This window comes from Venustampulla echinocandica (assembly GCF_003357145.1).
Source record: "Venustampulla echinocandica strain BP 5553 chromosome Unknown scaffold_0, whole genome shotgun sequence".
NCBI lineage: Eukaryota > Fungi > Ascomycota > Leotiomycetes > Helotiales > Pleuroascaceae > Venustampulla > Venustampulla echinocandica.
In genome coordinates this window covers 1,902,715-1,921,813 of record NW_022474205.1, presented here as the reverse complement: position 1 = coordinate 1,921,813, position 19,099 = coordinate 1,902,715, and the positions used below count along the sequence as shown (strand labels likewise).

General features: G+C 50.5%; 6 protein-coding genes across 6 annotated transcripts; 3 read left to right on the top strand and 3 right to left on the bottom strand.

Moving 5' to 3' along the window:
- Nucleotides 1-3,941: 3,941 nt before the first annotated feature.
- BP5553_00586 (uncharacterized protein) lies at nt 3,942-6,275 on the top strand (the record flags this gene model as incomplete). Its single annotated transcript, XM_032009209.1, has 1 exon — nt 3,942-6,275. The coding sequence occupies one exon, from the start codon at nt 3,942-3,944 to the stop codon at nt 6,273-6,275; it is 2,334 nt and encodes a 777-aa protein (XP_031873263.1).
- An 898-nt stretch (nt 6,276-7,173) lies between these two features.
- Nucleotides 7,174-8,605, bottom strand: BP5553_00585 (Multidrug resistance efflux transporter EmrE; the record flags this gene model as incomplete). Its single annotated transcript, XM_032009208.1, has 3 exons — nt 7,174-7,403; nt 7,479-8,293; nt 8,367-8,605. 3 exons carry the CDS (start codon nt 8,603-8,605, stop codon nt 7,174-7,176), a joined length of 1,284 nt encoding a protein of 427 aa, XP_031873262.1.
- A 628-nt stretch (nt 8,606-9,233) lies between these two features.
- Nucleotides 9,234-9,674, top strand: BP5553_00584 (Uncharacterized protein; the record flags this gene model as incomplete). Its single annotated transcript, XM_032009207.1, has 1 exon — nt 9,234-9,674. The coding sequence occupies one exon, from the start codon at nt 9,234-9,236 to the stop codon at nt 9,672-9,674; it is 441 nt and encodes a 146-aa protein (XP_031873261.1).
- A 1,086-nt stretch (nt 9,675-10,760) lies between these two features.
- On the bottom strand, nt 10,761-11,939 carry BP5553_00583 (putative RNA-binding protein rnc1; the record flags this gene model as incomplete). The annotated part of the gene is made up of 2 exons (XM_032009206.1): nt 10,761-11,464; nt 11,528-11,939. The coding sequence occupies 2 exons, from the start codon at nt 11,937-11,939 to the stop codon at nt 10,761-10,763; spliced, it is 1,116 nt and encodes a 371-aa protein (XP_031873260.1).
- Nucleotides 11,940-13,988: 2,049 nt separating this feature from the next.
- Nucleotides 13,989-16,457, bottom strand: BP5553_00582 (Ypt of gyp1p; the record flags this gene model as incomplete). Its single annotated transcript, XM_032009205.1, has 6 exons — nt 13,989-14,238; nt 14,361-15,315; nt 15,363-15,505; nt 15,561-16,102; nt 16,192-16,350; nt 16,410-16,457. The coding sequence occupies 6 exons, from the start codon at nt 16,455-16,457 to the stop codon at nt 13,989-13,991; spliced, it is 2,097 nt and encodes a 698-aa protein (XP_031873259.1).
- A 1,133-nt stretch (nt 16,458-17,590) lies between these two features.
- On the top strand, nt 17,591-18,940 carry BP5553_00581 (Uncharacterized protein; the record flags this gene model as incomplete). Its single annotated transcript, XM_032009204.1, has 4 exons — nt 17,591-17,815; nt 17,885-18,064; nt 18,129-18,425; nt 18,458-18,940. 4 exons carry the CDS (start codon nt 17,591-17,593, stop codon nt 18,938-18,940), a joined length of 1,185 nt encoding a protein of 394 aa, XP_031873258.1.
- Between the last annotated feature and the right edge of the window lie 159 nt (nt 18,941-19,099).

The window sequence follows — 19,099 nt, the reverse complement described above, 5'->3', positions numbered from 1 at the left end:
CTTCTCCTTGAGGTTCGAGTATTGTTCTAGGGTCGGATTCCACGGGCAAGGACCGAAGGAGGCGCCGCCGAAAAGAGCTAGAGAGTTTACACGAGTCGACCCGCTGTCCCTGAAACTTATCTCTTTATTTCCCTTCTGGTCTCGAGTCGCATTCTGCGCCTTCCATGGTCAAACCCCAATCCCTGACGAGCTTTGTTATTCGGGATTGTCGGGACGAATAAACTTCACGGGAAGAGCGCGTGGCAGCTTCAGGCACCATGAAAACAGACCATATATCGCTCCCCGCGGGTTCAGTGCCCGTTGGCCAGAGCCAAATGCTGCAACGAGAACGAAACCCAAAAGGCAGATGACCGAGAGCTGCATCAGAAAGGGAAGAATCGGTTTCAGGCGTCTAACAAATCTGCAACGCACTACATTTTCCTACAGCCGAATCTGCTGGACGGTCAAAGAGTTTCGGCCCTAGGCTGCTGGCTGGCAAGGTCTCAGGGATATCGCCGCCTCCCACGCCCATGGCGCAAGTTCCTCCTCGTTCTGCGAACCCTGGTGTCAGTGGTGCGTGGCGGGGCGTTTGGACTCTTGGAGACCCACCAATTGATGAAGTTTCGAGTTTCGAAATCTAGCCTGGTGCGAGATGGCGGGCATCGAGCGGATCTTGGCAAACTCTCTTTTTGAGATTCCGAGACATGGCTGTAGTACCTTTTCGCCCTTCAATAATAATGATAATGATACGGGGCACTATGATACCTCAACCACAAGGCTCACTTTCTTCCTGGTGGTCTAGGACTGGAGGAATTCATTACTTCGAGGTTCGTACGGAGGCACTGCGTACGGAGTAGAGAGCTGCCAAACGCCAACAGGGGATGATGAAGTACAGCCCCGTACTACTACGTACTCCGTATCATCTTGGTATTTGATTTTATTGTCGAAAGGGCTGGGAGGTGGTGGGGAGTAGTCATGAACGGCTTCTCGGCGTCGGGGATTCAACGCACAAACTTGATATCCCACTGTGCACCGCAGCTGATTGGTCTCTGGTAGGCAAAACCAACCTAGGCTCGTTCATCCAATGTTCAGAATCCTTGGGGTCACTTCAGGATTACTTACTTGGGCACGAATGGCACCGTGAAGGCATGAAGTGGTCGAGCGTCTCCTCAGACCATGCGACGAGCTGAGGCACTGATGAGCCTCCTCTTCATGCTGTTTGTGCTTGTCGAGGCAACGCTTGAGATGCTGAACATCTGATTAGTTGGTGTGCATATGATGCGGACAATTTCCATATATGTACTGTACATGTACGTAGTACTTCGTACCTCGAAGTGTAATCTCGGGCGTTGGCAGTGGGTTATTCTTAGTTGAGGTGACGATCTTCATCAACTACTCGTAAGCCGGACCACAAGTGTTTCCTACAGACGATTATTATCCTGTCTACGGAGTAGATGCAACAGACCACGCGAACCACACACAGACTACAGTTATTAGCATCCCTGAAAACCGTGGTTCGAACTGCGAACGCTGAACGGACGAAAATAGGTAGTATGACCACCTAATGGCACGTGCCATGGCGGGTCTGGGTATCTACAGTACCTGGTGTCCTTCGTACAGTAGCAACCTCGTCTGCGGAGTACGGAGTATTGGTTTTTGTTCTTGTTCTTGGCTAGGAGGCGGCTAGTAGGTACCGTAACTAACTGTTTCTCTAAATATACTTTCCTATATATATTTACACCATTACTCCGTCCTTCGTACTCGGATTAGCTATTAGCTACATCTAGGCGGCGTCAAGTGGCGTCGTGCCTCAAGTGGGTGTAGTGAGGCTCCAAATTAGCAAAGGTTCAGAAGCTCCCCCCTCCCCCCAGTCTCCGACTGATCTTCGCCCGCTGGCCGCAAAAGAGCCACAGCGGCAAAGCCTTTGATGTTTCGAATTCAACAGGGGCAATTATATGGTCCGTTGGCTGGGCGAATCGACATGCGTTAGGCCTTTGCCGCTGCACCCAGGCACTTCGCACGCACTGTACTCAGTGGTACGGTACGGTCAACGGGAGTCAAGACTTTCTTGGAGTCTGGACGTGCTCGTAATATGCGCCGTATTATTATTATTGTTGTTCGGGATCCAGCATCATCAATCGCCGTTGTTGATATTTTTCCACTTCTCAATAATAAACATTGAACTAACTAACAACACCACGCCCCGAAACCAAACACCAGCGTCTCCTCCCTCCTCCTCCTCCTCCCTCCTCTGCTGCTGGCTGTTTCTTCACAATGCTTCTATAATCTTCTTCCTCTCCCCCTCCCCCTCCCCCTTCCCCTTCTTCGCCGTACGGCATCCTCGCTCGACCTCTGCTGGTTCCAATTGTCGGTGATCGCAAGCCTTATATCCATCTCTCGCCTTCGCCCTCTCCCTCGAGCCCAACACCAGCCTCTCTATCCTTCCATCGACGTCGGCGGCGGATCGAGTCTTGATACAGCGAGATTGGGTATTATACTGCGCAGAGAGCAGAGAGCTTTGGATCTTCTATTATTTATTTATTTAGTTATTTTCGCTTGGGGTGCAGCATTATTGCAAAACGCAAACACACCGACCGACATTGAAAACACACCGACTATCGCCTTGAACGACTTCGGACCAAGACCTGTCTTTCTTACAGGACAGGACACGGAGCACAGGCGCCACCGTCCTTCGAGAACCTCAGTACTTTCGGATAGAACTTCGCACAGAACCTCGCACAGAACCTCGTCCCACACACTCACTTAATAATCGATAATTCATTCATCCAAACATTCTCTGTTTCCAAGTCTCTTTCAGCAGCCTCTGGAACAAAGCACCTTGTCCCGCAGCCAACGGAAGCACCGCACCGCCATTTTCGCTTTGTCACCGGCGGGAGGCGTTGAGTTTGTCGACGGGGATACGGAGGTAAAGGCACTTTCAGTTCTCTTGAACACCTGCTGGCCAGCATCTGATTTGCCTGCGATTACTACCGTTCCTAGTGTCGCTGGGCCAATCCGCTGGACGCTGCTCCTGTAAGTGCGCCGTCCCTCCATAAGGCCAGTTTTCGCGGGCTGCCCATTCGCCGGCGTTGGCGCCCACGGCATTTCGACGGCGCTGGTTCGTGGGCTATTTTGGGACTGCGCATCTCTCTGGGGCGTCCTGGGATTCTTCTGGCTTCTGGCTTCTGGCTGGCCCGGGCCTCTATTAGCCTCTGCCTGCATGCGAGCTGACACTTGAACTCCCCTTTAGCTAGCACCCAGCCCAAAGCCCACAAGTCCACAGCCCACCGCCAACAGCCAACAGGAGAGTCGAACCCTGCCTTCGCCAACACCCGTCCAGACGACTGATCTCACTGCTTGCACTTGCGTTTCTTTAAACCTCGATCATCGAAAATACCGAGTCCCCTTTGCCACCGAGGGCAGGACCGCCAGAGACACCCGTCCCCAGGTTGATTCAGGTCGCCTGCTGCATTGCGTCGTAGGGACTGACGGGGCTTGCTGGACGACCTTGAACTGCCCGCCGCTGTCCCCTCCGCCGCCACCGTTCGGGCGCATTTCACGACGCCGTTTTCGAGGCCGTTGTTGCTGCCGGAGCATCCTTCGTTGCAAGCGGTACTGCTGCCAATTATAGCCGATAGCAGCGACATCTCGAGACCCCCATTCTCCTCGATTTGGTGCTACCAATATCCGGGCGCGTCAACTGGGACACTTAACTCACGGCGGTAAACATCCAGGTCTGCCATCAAGTCTGCCTGCCCCGAAGCGCCGCATTGGACCTGGTAAGTGCTCTCTGTTCTTTTCTTGTAATGCTCCCTCTGCTTCCATACTCGCTCCTACCAGGCCTCTTCTCTGAGTTGGTCAACAACTCATAGGCAAACTGTCCGTGTCAGGAACACGACGGCTTGCGCTTGCTGCGGCAATCACGGCCTCCACCACTCCTTTCATTTACGCATCTCCAAACCATGGCCCATATTTCCAGTCTTCATAATGCTAATGATCGTGTCTTAAAGCGGTCTTTCACGGCAGTCACCATATCACCTTCGCCCGAACGATTAGCGGTTTCGAGTACGGCAGGATCACAGTCGAGGAAGTTGCGGCAGCGCGCCGACGGGATTTCGGCGCAGGCTCCTGGATCTAGAGGACGCACTCCCTATTCCTCAAAGATGCCATCAACAGCGGGGCCTAGAATGTATGAGAATCATATACCTTCATTTATGTCCATATATGGTATGGACTCGGCTGTAACTGAGAACGGCGATGCGACTATTGGAACAAAGTTACCAGGAACAGCGTTCCGGCCGCAAGAACAGCGACGCCCTCGACCTGAACAGCAGCCAGAGCGGCAAAATTTGGAACAAAATGGCACCGACCCTGCACAAATACACGGTCATCAATACCGTGAGAGCACATCTACAACCTCGGACTCGACCGACTCATCACCCACAACCACGATATCTACTGTGGACTCATCTTCATTATCAGACCCTTCACCTAGTTCTTCTCCCGAATCTCCTATTACCTTGGTGCCACTCTCCTCCTTTGGGGGAACAACTTTCGGTCTAGACGCATTTCAAAGTTTAAAAATGGCGGACAATAACCCGAGCCGATTACCTCTGAGCGACGAGCGGCCCATGACCTCGCCATCACCCCGAAAGTTTAAGAACCCAAAGAGCCTTGCTCTCAATCTGAATCCATCCTCACAGCCATTCCAGGCCTCGGAGCCTTCATCACCCTCATTCATCAAACCCCCAGCTTTGAAGCCAAGGAAGAAACCTAGCATCCTCAGTCTTAATACCGGAGCGGCTAACTCACTTTGTTTACCGGGGGAGTCTCTAGCATCTCCTAGGCTGCCATCAATGTTGCAAAGGAGAAGTTTGAAGCATTCCATCTCATCACCTCAGATGCTATCGACACCAAGTTTCGGCCCGAGCGGCGGTATGACTTTAGGAGCCCCCAAGGCCTGCTGTCCTCCACGCTTCAAAGAATCTAACCTTGCTGCAAATACGTTCACCATCAGCGAGGATGCCGACTTAGAAGCTCCTGCTGGTGTGCAAATGGCAACTAGGATACCCGGGGTAACAGTTGGTGGAGATAGTTTCGATCGACCTCACACTGGCGAGGATGCAAAATCGCCATCTTATCCAGATGGGCCGATATTGATGTACGAACCTAGCGTTCATCTATACCTGGAGCCGAAGGCTGAGGAGGCGATGAAGTTTGATGTTATTATCAATGTTGCTCGGGAAGTCAAAAACCCTTTGAAAGCGGCAGATGAGAAGGCGAAGGAGAGAGCATCACCTACAGACAGTATAATCCCGGAAGTCAGCTCACCATCTGGTGATATTGCTCCCGACACCGCAGCCACGATGCTTTCTTTCAGAACCGCTTTTGAGGTACAGCCGCCCGGTTCGACGGAATCATCACCAACGACGCCAAAGCCATCTACTGAGACTCGAATGCCGGAGTACATCCACGTGCCTTGGGACCATAATACCGACGTTAAGGATGAATTGTGGGATTTGTGTGAAACGATTGACTCCAGGGTAAAGGAAGGAAAGAGGGTGCTAGTTCACTGTCAACAAGGCGCTAGTCGGTCTGCCACCCTTATCATTGCGTACGGGATGTACATCAATCCGGAGCTTGGAGCGACCGAGGCATATGCCCAAGCGCAGGCTAAATCTCGCTGGGTTAACCCCAATATGTCCCTTCTGTTCTCGCTGAACGACTTCAAAAAGATTATCGACCAGAAGAAGAATGACAAGATCAGCATGCCCCGCAAACCAACAGTCAGGCATCGACCGACGTTATCGGCAGATACAATCGAATCGCCAATAACCCCGTCCCGTGCGCGAGGCAACTCCACACCAGGTACCGCAGCTCGAGATAAAACTAGATCGATGATTGAAACGGGCAAGGATGCTCCTAATAGTGACCCGGCAGCTTCCCGATTCGCTGACTTTGATTTCGGGTTCGGCGAAAAGACTCTCTCTTTCAGACCGTCTCAGTCTGTACCTCCTGCTAAGCCTAGCCAAGAGAGTGATTGGGAAACATTAATGTCTCCTCGAGTGACAGAAATGACGCAGAATCCGCTTGAGGGATTCTCTCGTGGTCTCGGCACTGGTTCTGCAATGCCACCACCTTCGGAGCTCTTCTCGCCTGTGGCTTTCGAATTTCCCCGATCATCCTTCTTCCCTCCACCAGCCCAGCGGATGTCCCTTGCGGTTGACGAGGATCCTCGGAGCCCACCGACGAAGGGCGAGGCCCCTATCACGCGATCGATCGATGATTTTCTCTGAGAGACCTAACAATCGAAAGACGCATATATACCACAGCACCATTTATACCCCGGTTCAGATCAAGGGTTGAATGCTCGGCATGTTCTCATGCCCAGCAAGATTAAGGGTCGCCACAGCGCCCGTAGTGTATGAATGACACCACACCCATCCGGATTAATCATCTGGGCCATTATATCAGGAAATGGCCCTTTTTTTTATATTAGCAGGCCGATTTCCCGAGATAATATATAAGTACATCAATCAATCATGACTGCAGGATGGAAACGGAGGGGAGACAGTACGAAAGGGTCATTGCTTGGCGTTTTACTTGTGGTGGCAATGTTAGGGAAATGCATTTGCTGGCGTTAGTTGTTTGGGAGCGATAAGAGAGCGAACGAGGAAAGGGGTTTTGGGTTGGTTGGTAACTGTGATACCTAGACACTTTCCCTCCCCTTTGGGGTTTTGTAAATGTAATGACGATGAAGAAGGGAAGGCGGGCATATAGTAGGGTTGGATTGGTGGGAATAGGAATAGGAATGGGAATGGGAATATAGGAAATGAAATGAAATACCCAGATGTCCTCTGTTTGTGCGCGTGCTGTGTGATGGCGGGGGAGGTTTGGTTGCATGTGATCTGTTTAACTGTGATGGATTTAGGGATTATGCACATGATAGAGGAAAATATGTCAAGAAGGGGTGTCCATAGATGCTTCGTCTTGCATAACCAGATATGCACCCATCTATACCCTCCCTCCTATAAACAAAGCACAAAGCCAGTGACGAAAATATCATTCATGAATCTACCTATCTAGGTATCTATAAGCACATTTCCATGCACCCATGCATCCATGCGCCCGATTTAAACTCCCATTTTCAACGCCCAGCCAATCCACACACGCACATGCACGCAAGGAACATTTTCACAACTCCTTCTTCGCCGCACCGGCGGCCTTTTTATCCTTGGCCTGTTTCTCCATACGCGTGATGATGCCCTCAGCGCCAATACCGCCAAATACAAGTCCGACGCCCATCCATTGCCGGCCGCCTAGACGGTGTCCGAACCAGATTACGGAGAGGATCATGGTGAGCATTTTGCGGGTTACGTTTATGGTTACGAGGAGGAGGGAGGAGAATGTGGAGAGTGTGTAGACTAGCGAGAGGGGGGTTGTTAGTATAGTATAAGTGGGGATTGGATAAAGGGGAAAGGGGGGAGAAGGGAACATACAGATAAAAACCTGCCCAACAGCACCACAAGCCGCAAACCCCAAAACATCCCACCAAACGCCCGGATGTCTAGCCATGAACCCCAACGCGGCCTTGAACTCCCCACCACTACCACCATTCGATAAATCCATGCCCAAGTACTCGCCCAGGCCTGTATGGCTTAGATACGGCGACAGGCCCAAGTAGCTAAGCGTCAAGATCGTGCTCATGATATTATTCGCGCACATCATCTGCGGTCCCGTGTACGGCTGATAGGTCTGGAAGATGTAATCCTGCGTGGTGTTCGTGAGGCCGTCGAACAGCAGATTGATACCCAGCAGTAATAATCCCCAGGTGGAATTGCGGTCTGGGTTTATCGAGGCTTTGGATGGTTTCTTGTGGGCTTTTGCGGAACCTGCGTGGAGCGTGAAGACGGCTACCCCCGAGGTCACGGCGAGCACGACGAGGTATTTGTATAGCGGGTAGCGCTTCTGGAAGATGGTGATGTGCAGGAACATTACGGGGAGCAGCTTGCAGGATTTCGCGAGGATGAAGGTTATGTAGTCGATGTGGGCGAGGGAGGCGTAGCCGAATGGCGAGGCTAGGGATGATGTTATAGCCACGAGGAGCAAGGGAACTACGATCCGCTGGTTGGGGAAGATGGGCGCAGGCGACTGGCCTGGTTTGGTCGAGGAGCGGAGGTACATGTACCCTGTGAGGGCTGCGAAGAGGGATTGCACCGTATTGAGGAAGACGGGGAATTTGAAGAGCTCGGGGGCGGAGGAGGAGCCGTAGGGGGTGGTTGTTAGGCGTTCTTGGAGGAGGGCCCATGTTAGACTATATTTGGATTCCCTTTGGTTAGCAAAATTGGCTCTGAGGTATGGTTGAGGATATACTTGGGGCTGCGTACAATGACCCGTAGATACCTCCTACTGCCATTAAGAACTGCACTATGCCTGGACCTTCTGCCTCCTTGTGTGCCGGCGCAAGAGCACTTCCATTGGCCTTGCCATTTGCATGACTAGGACTCTTCTCCTTCTCCACATTCATATTCCGCGGATTGCGACTCGGGGTCCCGTGTGCATCTCCCTTGACGTACTCAGACGAAGGGTCTCTCCTTAACGGCGTAGCTTGCTTCGTCCTCGCCATTGCGCCTTTCTTTGTCTTTGTCTTTCTCTAATAATATCGGTCTATCGCAGTAAAGCAAAGCAAAAACAACGGGGAAAATAGCAATCGAAGAAGATTCTATCTTATCATCTCACGAAAAATCCATTGCGCGTGGAAAAGGCAGAGGGTGAGGTAGGAATGGGTGAGAGCGCAACACCGGACATGCCACCTTGCTTCAACTCTCAACTATAAAGCAACTTACAGCTTGGCCTTGCGGACGCGGCAGAATTGCCCCATCGGGTCGCGGGATGGGCGGTGCGGCGGGGCAGTATTTTGATACGGGGGGAGAGGGGACCAAGGACCCTAATCCCGATCTATTCAATGCGCGTTCTTGGAAATCCCCCGTTGCGGGTCAATTCGACTCGTCCAGATCCCACTTACAGCTGCGAATAGATATTGCGGCCACAGAACTGGATTTTCTGCTTCTGCCATTTACTACAAAACCTCTCCCGCAAAACTCGATCGAACTCGGATTACGCCCCCTTGTGCTTATCTCTCCCAAGTACCTACCCGCCAATACATACATCTTACTTGTACTACTGGTACATACATAAACTAGACGGAATCATACACCAAAACGCACCGCAACGCAACGAATACCGCAACAAAAATGTCCGGCGCAAACGCCCCCGAAATCCTCGCCGCCTACGAATCCGTCCGCTCCGACAAAGACCCCGCGAACTGGCTCCTAATATCCTACGCCTCGGCCGTCGGGGACACCCTTAAACTAGACTCCACAGGCACAGGCGGACTCTCCGAACTCGCTGAGAAGCTGGACAACAACCAAGCCCAATATGCCTATGTGCGCGTCGAGTACGCCAATGACACCGAGAGTAAGCGGGTGAAGTTCGTGCTGATTATCTGGATTGGGGAGGGTACGAAGGTTATGCGGAAGGCGAGGGTTAGTATTGAGAGTGGTGAAGTTAAGAGGGTGTTGGGGCATCATAGCATCCAGGTTGATGCGAGGGATAAGGGGGATTTGGAGGAGGGCGATATTGTGGTTAGGTTGAGGAAGGCGGGTGGTGCGGATTATAATGGTGGGCGAGGGTAGAATGTAGATCAATCGGGTCGGGGGTAAATGTGGGGGAGGGGCGGTCAACTGGTTGACTTATACGGATAGCTTGAAGATGATTGAATGATTGAATGCATATCTGGCGTGGGATACAGAGAAGGATGCATAACGAAACTATGATTGGATGCTTCGACTTCGTGGGGATTTATGGATACATCGCGCTATCCGCCCTATCAAAGGGTGGAAGATTTAGAAAGCCCTCCAATATATCGAAAGACTCAAGACACAGTACCCTACATACGCTGAATTATAAACAGACACTGTTCGCTATTAAGTCTGGGTTATTAGTGATCTAATGAGTATAAATCCCAGCCACAGTGGACATGATACGATGCAATATTCTCAATCGTAGGATTTATGGTTAGTATCACATATAGCATTGGCTTAGAAACTTGTTTAGTGCTTATATTGGCTAAATCTACAGACATCCCCACGAGATCGGGTTGATATAACACGGTGGAGATGGCTGGTGCTTGAGCGTAATAGGACTATTTGCGGGGTTGTGTGGCTGAGGGAGTGAGTGAGTGCGAAGACGCGGGGTGAATTGGTTTCCATGACGTGGGGGATTTCGAGTGGGAAAGGAGCATTTTGTGTGATTTGTGTGATTTGTGTGACTTTATGAGAATCGGGTCATAGCCGCATGGATGGCGAGATTAGGGCGCTTCTCGTACGTTTTCGAGGAAGGACGTCGGGTTGGCAGAGATATCGAGACAGGGTGTCGGTGTCTCGAGTGATTTGAATGTCAAGGCGAGTCGTCTGTGTCGAGTCTCATAGGGGAAATGGGCAGCTTGCTAAGAGCGATCTGCGTATACCATGCAAGCGCCGATGACCATAACGTCGTAAAGTCCGGATCGTAAAGAAAAGATCGAAAAATTCGTTGAAAGTGAGCCCATGAAATGCTTTTTTTAGTGAAAGAGAAAAAAATATAGGACAATTAGAGGGGCGAATCATCTTCGGAGATCCATCGCGTCAATATCAGCCTTGCGGCAAGTCAGATCTGGAAGAACCTAGACAATGCTTGCCAGCACGAAAGGAAATTGGATGAACCCGAATGCGTTTCCATTTTTAGTCCTGGGGAGCACCTTGGCTTCGGCGCATCTTCTCTGCCTCGAGGTTCTCGTAGAGAAGGTAGAGCGCGGTCTCGTTGGCCTTGCCACTGCCCATGATCGTGAACATTCTCTCGCCAGTGTCGTCATGGGGTGACTTCGCGATGCTGATACGTGCTCCAGAGGTCTTCCGGATCTCACTGATCTTGCTACCTGCCCGGCCGATGATGCAGCCAACCATGTCCGATGGGATGCTGATATTTTGGGTCTGGAGCTCCTCTCCATTTTCATCATGGGTAGGAAGGCCACGCTGAGCAGCATCTGAATCGGAACGACGGTTATTATAGCGGGGGGCGCCCTCGCTGAAATCAGCTCCATTTCCAGTGCGCATCACACGCGTATTATTGTAATCGCCGCGAGGGCTACCACCAAGACCCTGGCCCATTCCGGCGGCTCCTGGTTGGGTGCGAACGACGGGGTTGTAGAGCACAGTGCCAGTGCCTCGTTGCCAGTCCTCAATCAGACACTTGCAAATCTCCCACACAGCTTTCTGGATTCCTTCAGGGCTGCCTTGAACCTCGACAATGCGCTCCGTAGACTGGGGCAGCATCTCCTTTTGCGCGACCATCCGGACTCCTGACACGTCCTGAATGTGCTTGATTTTAAGGCCTTGTCGGCCGATGACCGTACCCATCTGGTTGTGAGAGATCAAGAGCTTGATTGCTGGGTCACATTGTTAGTATTCGTTATTTGGTAAATTTAGAGGGAAAAAGAGCTGTCACGTACGATGGGTGCCGTTATTTGACACAATTCCACCCATGCCCATCTGAGGTGCGCCTTCGAGCAAAGCCTTTGCCACAATAGCATACGCCTTAGAGATAGCTTCACAACCTCCAGCGATGGTCAAAACACGATCGTGCACACCCTGAACAACCTTGCTAACGCCGGCCTTGACGCCAGTCTCGTCGCGCAAGTCTGCAACATTCTTTCCGCCCTTGCCGATGATCACGCCAGCTTCCTTGGAGGAAACAATAGCACGTAGGGTTAGCTGCGCTTCGGCATACTCTTCGTCGGTCTTGGGCAGCGGCTCGCCATCGGGACCAAGACGGTCGTCGCCACCAACGCTGAGGTTGTTCATGCTCTCGTTAAGCTCGTCGCCATTAGGAGCGATGTCACGGTTGTCTTGAGGAGATGACATTTTCGTGATATGATATCTCGTTTTTGGGAGAGAAGGTAGGGGGTGGTAATTGCAGATTGGGCAAGTGAGGAGTTTGCCAGTAGGTATTGGTGGGGGGGATTGTGTGTAGCTGTAGAAATATCGGTTAGTTTATGTTGGGAAGACAAGCATAGATAACAAGATATTAAAAAATTGGCAGGTCAATATTAGGTGCAGACTTGCACCAATTGACCGAAGGCTCCAGAATAAACAGATATTGCAACATAAAAGAAAGCGAAGGGAGAATTCGTACCTCTGGAGGAGTTCTCACGAAGCGCACGAAGGAGGGGTGGTGGGGTGAAGCGACGGTTAAGTTGCCAACGGGGGGGGGGGCGAGGGGCGAGTCGGATATCGGAGGATGAAGACGACGCGACAATGGGAGCTGGCGCGAAGGTGAGGATGAGATGAGAATGAGGAAGAAGATGGGGAGGGGAGGAAGGTTGGGAAGGTCGAGGAGGAGGTAGGACTAGAAGAGGGTGATGGGTAAGTAACGCGTAGTTGAGAGTTGGGTTTGATGTGAAGAGAGAAGAGGATGAGAGGAAGAGGACGAAGGGAGGCGAAGATGTAGAAGGTGTAGTGTGGAGGTGGATGTAGACGTACCTTGGGGGTGGTGGTGGGGGGGAAGGGGAGGGAGGTAGAGAGCGAGGGAGAGAGGCTGATGGACGAACGTGGAAAAAGAGCTTTTGAGGTTTGCTGCTTGCTGCTACTGGACTCTGCTTCAGCTGGGACTGGAGAGACTCTGTTCAACTGATCTTGTCTCTGTACGAAGAACCCCGCTCTTTTTTTGCCCTTGGCTAGAGATCAGTGAGGACGGGTTGCTATTGGGCCACTTAGCGAATTTCCTGTGTTTTCAGTCTCAATCTGCTCCAAGTCCTGTCTAGGAAGTAGCAATCAATAAATACAGGTAGGTAAATAAATACGGTGTGTAGTAAATAGCTGCATTTGATGTAGGGATTCCACATCTCAGGTACGAGGCAGGCTGCTAGTTTACTACCAGCAATTCAATTAATTTCAATTCAATTCCAACGTATAGTACATTCCAGTTTGCCACACTTTATCTCCATTTTTATGTACGCCCCTCTCCCTCTGCATCTGTCATTCAATGCGCCCAGCTCCACACGAACGAGAAAGAGCAATCCCCTAATGTCTCTGCTTCTCTGCACCCTAGAGCTCTTTGGTGCGGGATCCTCGGCACAGGGCAAGCTGTGCCAAAGCGTGCGTCTTAAACTCAGCGTGATCTCGAACCCATCCATCAATCAATACAATTTCCGCGCTTTTGCCCGTGCTATTGGCCCAAACATCGTCCCTGCTCAACCAATCCTCAGCGACATACGAAGTACGAAGTATACATATACATGTACCACCGCCTCGGCAGGTTAAGCCAGTGGCAGAAGAAGCAAGAAAAACACGGGCTTCGTCTCGGGAAGGGTATCCGAGACAAGCCCGCCCGTAGGAACTTGGAGGACCAGATCCGTTTCGGACGGAGTATGAGCCGATGTTGTGAACTGGTGGCCGCTATGGGAAAAAAACCGTTGAGGCTTTAGCGGCACACATATCCCGGGCCGGACAGAGGAGAAAATAGCAGGCAGGATATAGTTGAGTGGTGAGAGTTATGCTCTCATCACATTTAATTGCAGGGCAGGTTGTGGGTGGTCGCATTGTGCATTCGCTTGCCTGCGTGGGATACTGCATGAAGAACTTGCATAAACTGCAGTAACCTCGCAGAAATGGCACCGAAACGCAGCTCAAAACGGGGGTTTGCTCGCGGAATATCCAGACGGAGTCCGCAGATGTGCTCGCTGCTCAACCCGTTCTATTTCCTCTCTCATGCAGCAAGTCCAAGGCGAGCCGTCTTTCTTGGGAGGGGGGACCTGGCCATATATACCTACCTAGGTATATAACATGATTGGGCAATTGGTCGGCTGGGCCCATCATTCCGCCGCAAAGAAGGCATTTCATTCAATGGGGAGGGAGGCTCGTGGGCCAATTGCTGAGTTATATATCTCTCTCTATCACCAAGTCATCGGGGTCCTATTTGAGCTTGCCCCCACGTTCAATTGTCCCGAGATGGAACCCCTCCTCTCCATCACCTAATGGAGGTAACCTGGCGCTCGTCATACCGGACCCCTCTCCATCTTCCCCAAAGAGGAATGCTGCTTTCTCGCGTCCCGGCCCCGAGGTAGGCCGCCTTCCAGATTTTTGGAACGGCGAAGGGGGTTGTGGAGGTGATGATTTATGTAAACTCGAAGGTCTCTCGGGCTCCAGCATCCAACTGAAAGAACTATCCCACAAGATCAGTCAAGGTCTCTCATCTCTAGAAAATTGCGAATGGCTAAGAAGTCTGCATAACTAGCAGGCATGACCAATAATAAAAAGTGCGGGATTGCGCTTGGAAACACTTACGATTGTGCTATACTTGAACGTGTCGGCACAGGCTCCTTTGGCCTTGCTGGTAATTCTTGTTGTGATTTCTGAATCGTCTGATTCTCCACGCTTGAAAGCGGATCTGGGGTAAGGGCAGGTGATACTAATAGATCATCGGCGGATGCTTTCTGAGTTCTGGCACCTGCGGTTGATACGTCGGCCAACTTTGGAGCCGCGACGGGCACAGCTCCATGTAGTATCGGTTGCGGCGATGCAGGAGGTGGACTCGTAGCAGAAAGTTGCGGAGAATCGGGGAGAAGAGGCATCGTTGAATCCTCTAGGTATATCTTGACAAAATCTACCTTAGCAATTGCCAAATCCATAGCTTTGACACACGCCTCTTTGTCGCTGTCTTTCGACACAGACACAGCTCGCAGGTCAGCCATTGCTGCGTCAAGCATCAGGGCTAATTGTTGATTCCGAGCGTTCATGGCGGATACATTTGCTTTTGAAGGGTGGATTGTCCGTCCTTCATCAAGTGACCATCTCGCGCCCTCTGAGGTTCTACTCCGCGTCGAATTGCTCCTAGAAGTTTGGAGCCCTTGCATGTTCTTTCTTACCTCGCCAACTGCGTCTCTGACAGCTTGGTTAATACCAAGCCGTTCTCCACGCTCTAGAACCCCCTTGGCCGCCTCCTGGAAAAGAGCTTCAACTCCTCCTTGTTGCTGCAAGAATCTGGCTGGTGAGGCAATTTGTCTGGGCAGTCTTTGCCTTGGACTAAGCCGGCCGGATGGCGTTGAAGGCTGGGAGGCCGGCGATTGCAGCTGAACAGGCTTTGCTCCGTACTTGCTAATGATTTGCGCGCCACCGGCAACATTTAAATTATCTCGAAGATAAATGGCATCGTCCACGAATGTTCGAGGCCCATGTGGTGATATCGGGGATGGGTATTTTAGTAGAAGCATCAACGCAATTGAGTAATTGGCTTCTATCACTGTAAAATAGATAAGCGCCAGTCTATCATCATTACGGTCCACTTACATTGCCACCGTATCCGTAGGAGCATAGCCACGCAAACCATATCCACAAGATCTAACGCTGGATCTTCCGCAAAAAGCGTATCCCACATAGTTAATAACTCGTCGAAGGGAAACTCGCGCCCAAACAGGAGTCTAATCCAGCGTCTAATGGTCATGTCAGTGCCTTATTCGAAGCATGGGGGAAGCAAGGAAATTTCACATTAAAAATATCTGTGGGAGAATCTCAATATCTGTCAGGTGCTTGGCAAGCTCTGGATCCAGGCTTGCCAAATAAACTTCATGTATCCGCCTACTTCTTTCCACAATTGGTGAAGCAGCTTGCTGTGGAGTTCCAGTCGCTGTCGACATGATATTTGACTTGCGATCCGGATCACCAAGCTCATAGAACGACTTTGCCGACCGCATGACCAGTGACAGGAGAGTAAAAGCATCGTGCTCAATATAAACCGGGTCTAGGACCTCCTTCATCAATGTATCTGCATCAGATTCTGTTGATTGATCATAGCTCGTTGAATTCAGAGCATCTTGTTCTACCACCCATAAAATCGGGGCGAGGACCTCGTGCATGCCTTGTCGATAGCCAACATCTTGGTTAATCTTGCAGAAGACGAATAATATGTCCAATAACATACGCTGTGTTCGAGGCTTGCGGAAATATTCTTCATCCGGCATACATCGTTCAACATCCTGATATATTTCTGCCCTTATCTCCTCATCTTGGCGCATAGTTTTCCAAGGGGACTGCAAATCTCAGTATGATGATGAGGAACCAGATGAAGCCATCTTTTTATTTTCATTGAGCAATCGAGGGGAATTAGCGAGTCACGTACAGTCTCGTCATCATCCAAGGGATCCTGTGCAGAGCCGACTTCGTCTGGATTTTCTATAAATCTCAAAAGATGCTCCCTCAGGGAAGAATATGCACTTCTGGAATTGGCCAGAGCCCGTGACCATCCCGTGACCTCAGTGTCTTGAAAGAGTAGAAATGTCTGTAAATAAATAATAGTCCGTTAGTTGTTGGTTTCTGGCTTCAATGCAAGCAAGTAACCTGCCTTCCAACAAACTGAGCGGAGACCAGAAACACAGGGGCTGTCATTGCCATCCGCCTTGACGGCTTTGCTCAGCTCCCCGAGGCTTGAAGCGTGCCTCTGTGTAGCCTGCCATCGTTTCCTTCGTCTGTCAGTAGGTGTGGTGGGGATTGGGCCAGATAGTAGATTAGGCACCTTGACTCTTCCAACGATCGCATTACTACGTCGTGAGCTTCAAAGTCTTCAGAGGTCTTTCTGTCACGGTGAGACTGGTGTTCCTTGTTCTTGATTTCTAGATGGGACTACAGCCGGAGTAAGGAGTAAGTGTTACTAGGTTAGGCTTGGCACATACCCGTGCTTGTGCTCTAACTTAAAGTACTAAACCCGATAACGACCAAAAAAAATAAGACGGTTAGAGCCCCTCCTCTTAAGTTAGCCCATTTTATTAAAATTATAACAATCCCTAACAATCCCAGGACTGCGCCGCTGTGGCTGTTTTGGGAGCTCATCAGGTGATCTGCTCGCTTAGCTGGCTCAGCAGCGTCTAAGGTAAGTCAAAAATGCAAAAAAACAGGCAAATGCCCCCAATGAGAATCGAACTCATGATCTTCGCATTTTACGTGATTTACGCTATTGACAAAATCCATTAGTATAAATCTCAGGTGGTCGGTTATTATAGATGGCTTACAGTGCGACGCATTACCACTGTGCCATGGGGGCTGGGCGATTGGTTGTTGACCCATTTTTGCCCTAATGATACTTATGTACGTATTAGCGCAACTTCGCAGCTTAGTGCGCAGAATTTACAGTCACGTGTAATCACGTGCAATCACGTGAATATAATATACTGTACAACGGTTGCGCTCTTTCTTGTTCAAGCAATCGACGAGCCAGTCACCGCCTACAAGTATCTCACCTTTCAATCATGGATCACACATCGTATTGCATAGTTTGCCAGAATCGCATCTGGAAGCGATTCACAATCAGCCATTCCACTCTCGATCTCCGGGAGCCTCCTTAGTCAATCTTATTCGACCTCCACCCCTTCTAAAACTATTCGAGAGCTACAAAGGGATTTCCCAGAATATTCAGGAAGCGACAAGCTTCCATGGCCTGCTACCTTCCTACTTTTTCGAGAACTATTCAGACCAATTCGCTAATACCCTCATGAAGCCCAACTATGGAAACTACCGTGCCTAAAATGGCTCCCCCCAGCGCAGGTTGGACATCCTACGACGGTTGGGATTACAACGGCATGAAAGAACGTCTTGAGAGCTTCATGAGAATCGTCAACAAGCTCCTTCTCGTGGAGCACGCCCAACTCATCACGAGTCAGTCGGTCTCAATCAGTGAGCCCTTCTCTGCTGGTCAATTCTGGTACTGTTTCGAACTGCTGGCAGCCGACGGCCGCCTTATTATTGCCCGTGTACGGCTTCCTAGGCATCCCGATAGCACTGAAGATGTCAATGAGAATTCTGAGATGTATTCAATCTAGTGCGAAGTTGAGACAATGAAATTCCTCGCCGAGAATGCTACGATCTCGTCCCCTAAGCTATATGCCTATGAAGGCCTAGGCTCGCAAAGGGCAGCAGATGTTGGCGCGGCCTATATGCTTATTGAAGGGTTTTACGGCAACACGCTACAAGATGTGCAATACAAGATCTACGAGCTTCCAGTCCGTCTCCACATTCCTATTAATGTGGTATTGCCGTGACAAAATTCTAATCTTTCGAGAGCAGATCTCAAAGCAGGAACACATCATCACACAGTGGACTTCTATCCAGGCTGAGCTGGCGTCCTTTACATTTCCCCAAATTGGCTCCATCGCCCATTTCTCAAAAGATAAGGGTGCCATGATCGGCAAACTTTCTACAGCTGTAGCAGATAGCCTCCCAGCTGATGGCCCTTTTGCCGACATATGGGACTATTTCGCCGCTATCGCTGAGGTTAAATTTCGTCAGGCCTGCAAAAACGATACCACTGATGACAGCAGCAACAATTTTGCCAAACTAGGTCCGTTTATCTTCAAAGATATCGTGCACAGTACAGCCCTCTTCAAAACTGGTAGTGCCCGTTCCACTTCAACCATATGGACATGGGAATGCAAAATATCCTCGTCGACCAGGACTTTAATTTCTTCGCCATAATCGACTGGGAATTTGCTCAGACTGCCCCTTGGGAGGTTAACCACTACCCAATGCCCTTTCCGCTCATTTCTCCAGATGCAGAGACGGAATGTATTCTACACGACCCGGACCACATAGCACACCACAATGTATCCCGCCAAGTTGCAGCACGAAGCTTGTACCGCCAGAAGTTTCGAGACGCAGAACAGGCACTTGACAGTAGAGGACGATCCTTACGAAAGTCAATCGCCGATACACTGGACGGCCCTGCGTCGAGAATATACGCCATACTCGGAAAGCCCGACGTTTTCGATGGCATGGAAGAAGAGCTTACGTATGAAATGGTGAGATTAGCCTACGGATTCGATGATGAAGAAGTGAAGGAGTATCTCCATAAGATGGATGCTAAAATGATGGGACAATGACCACTAATCTGGTTCACATTGAGATCAACCCCTTAAGCCCCCCGACCACCCAATGTTAAATATTAACACAACCAAAAAACCGAAACACTCCAAATTCAAAGCATATATTAAAATACATTGGATCGTTCTAAAAATTGAACCTTTGGAATATTCGTATAA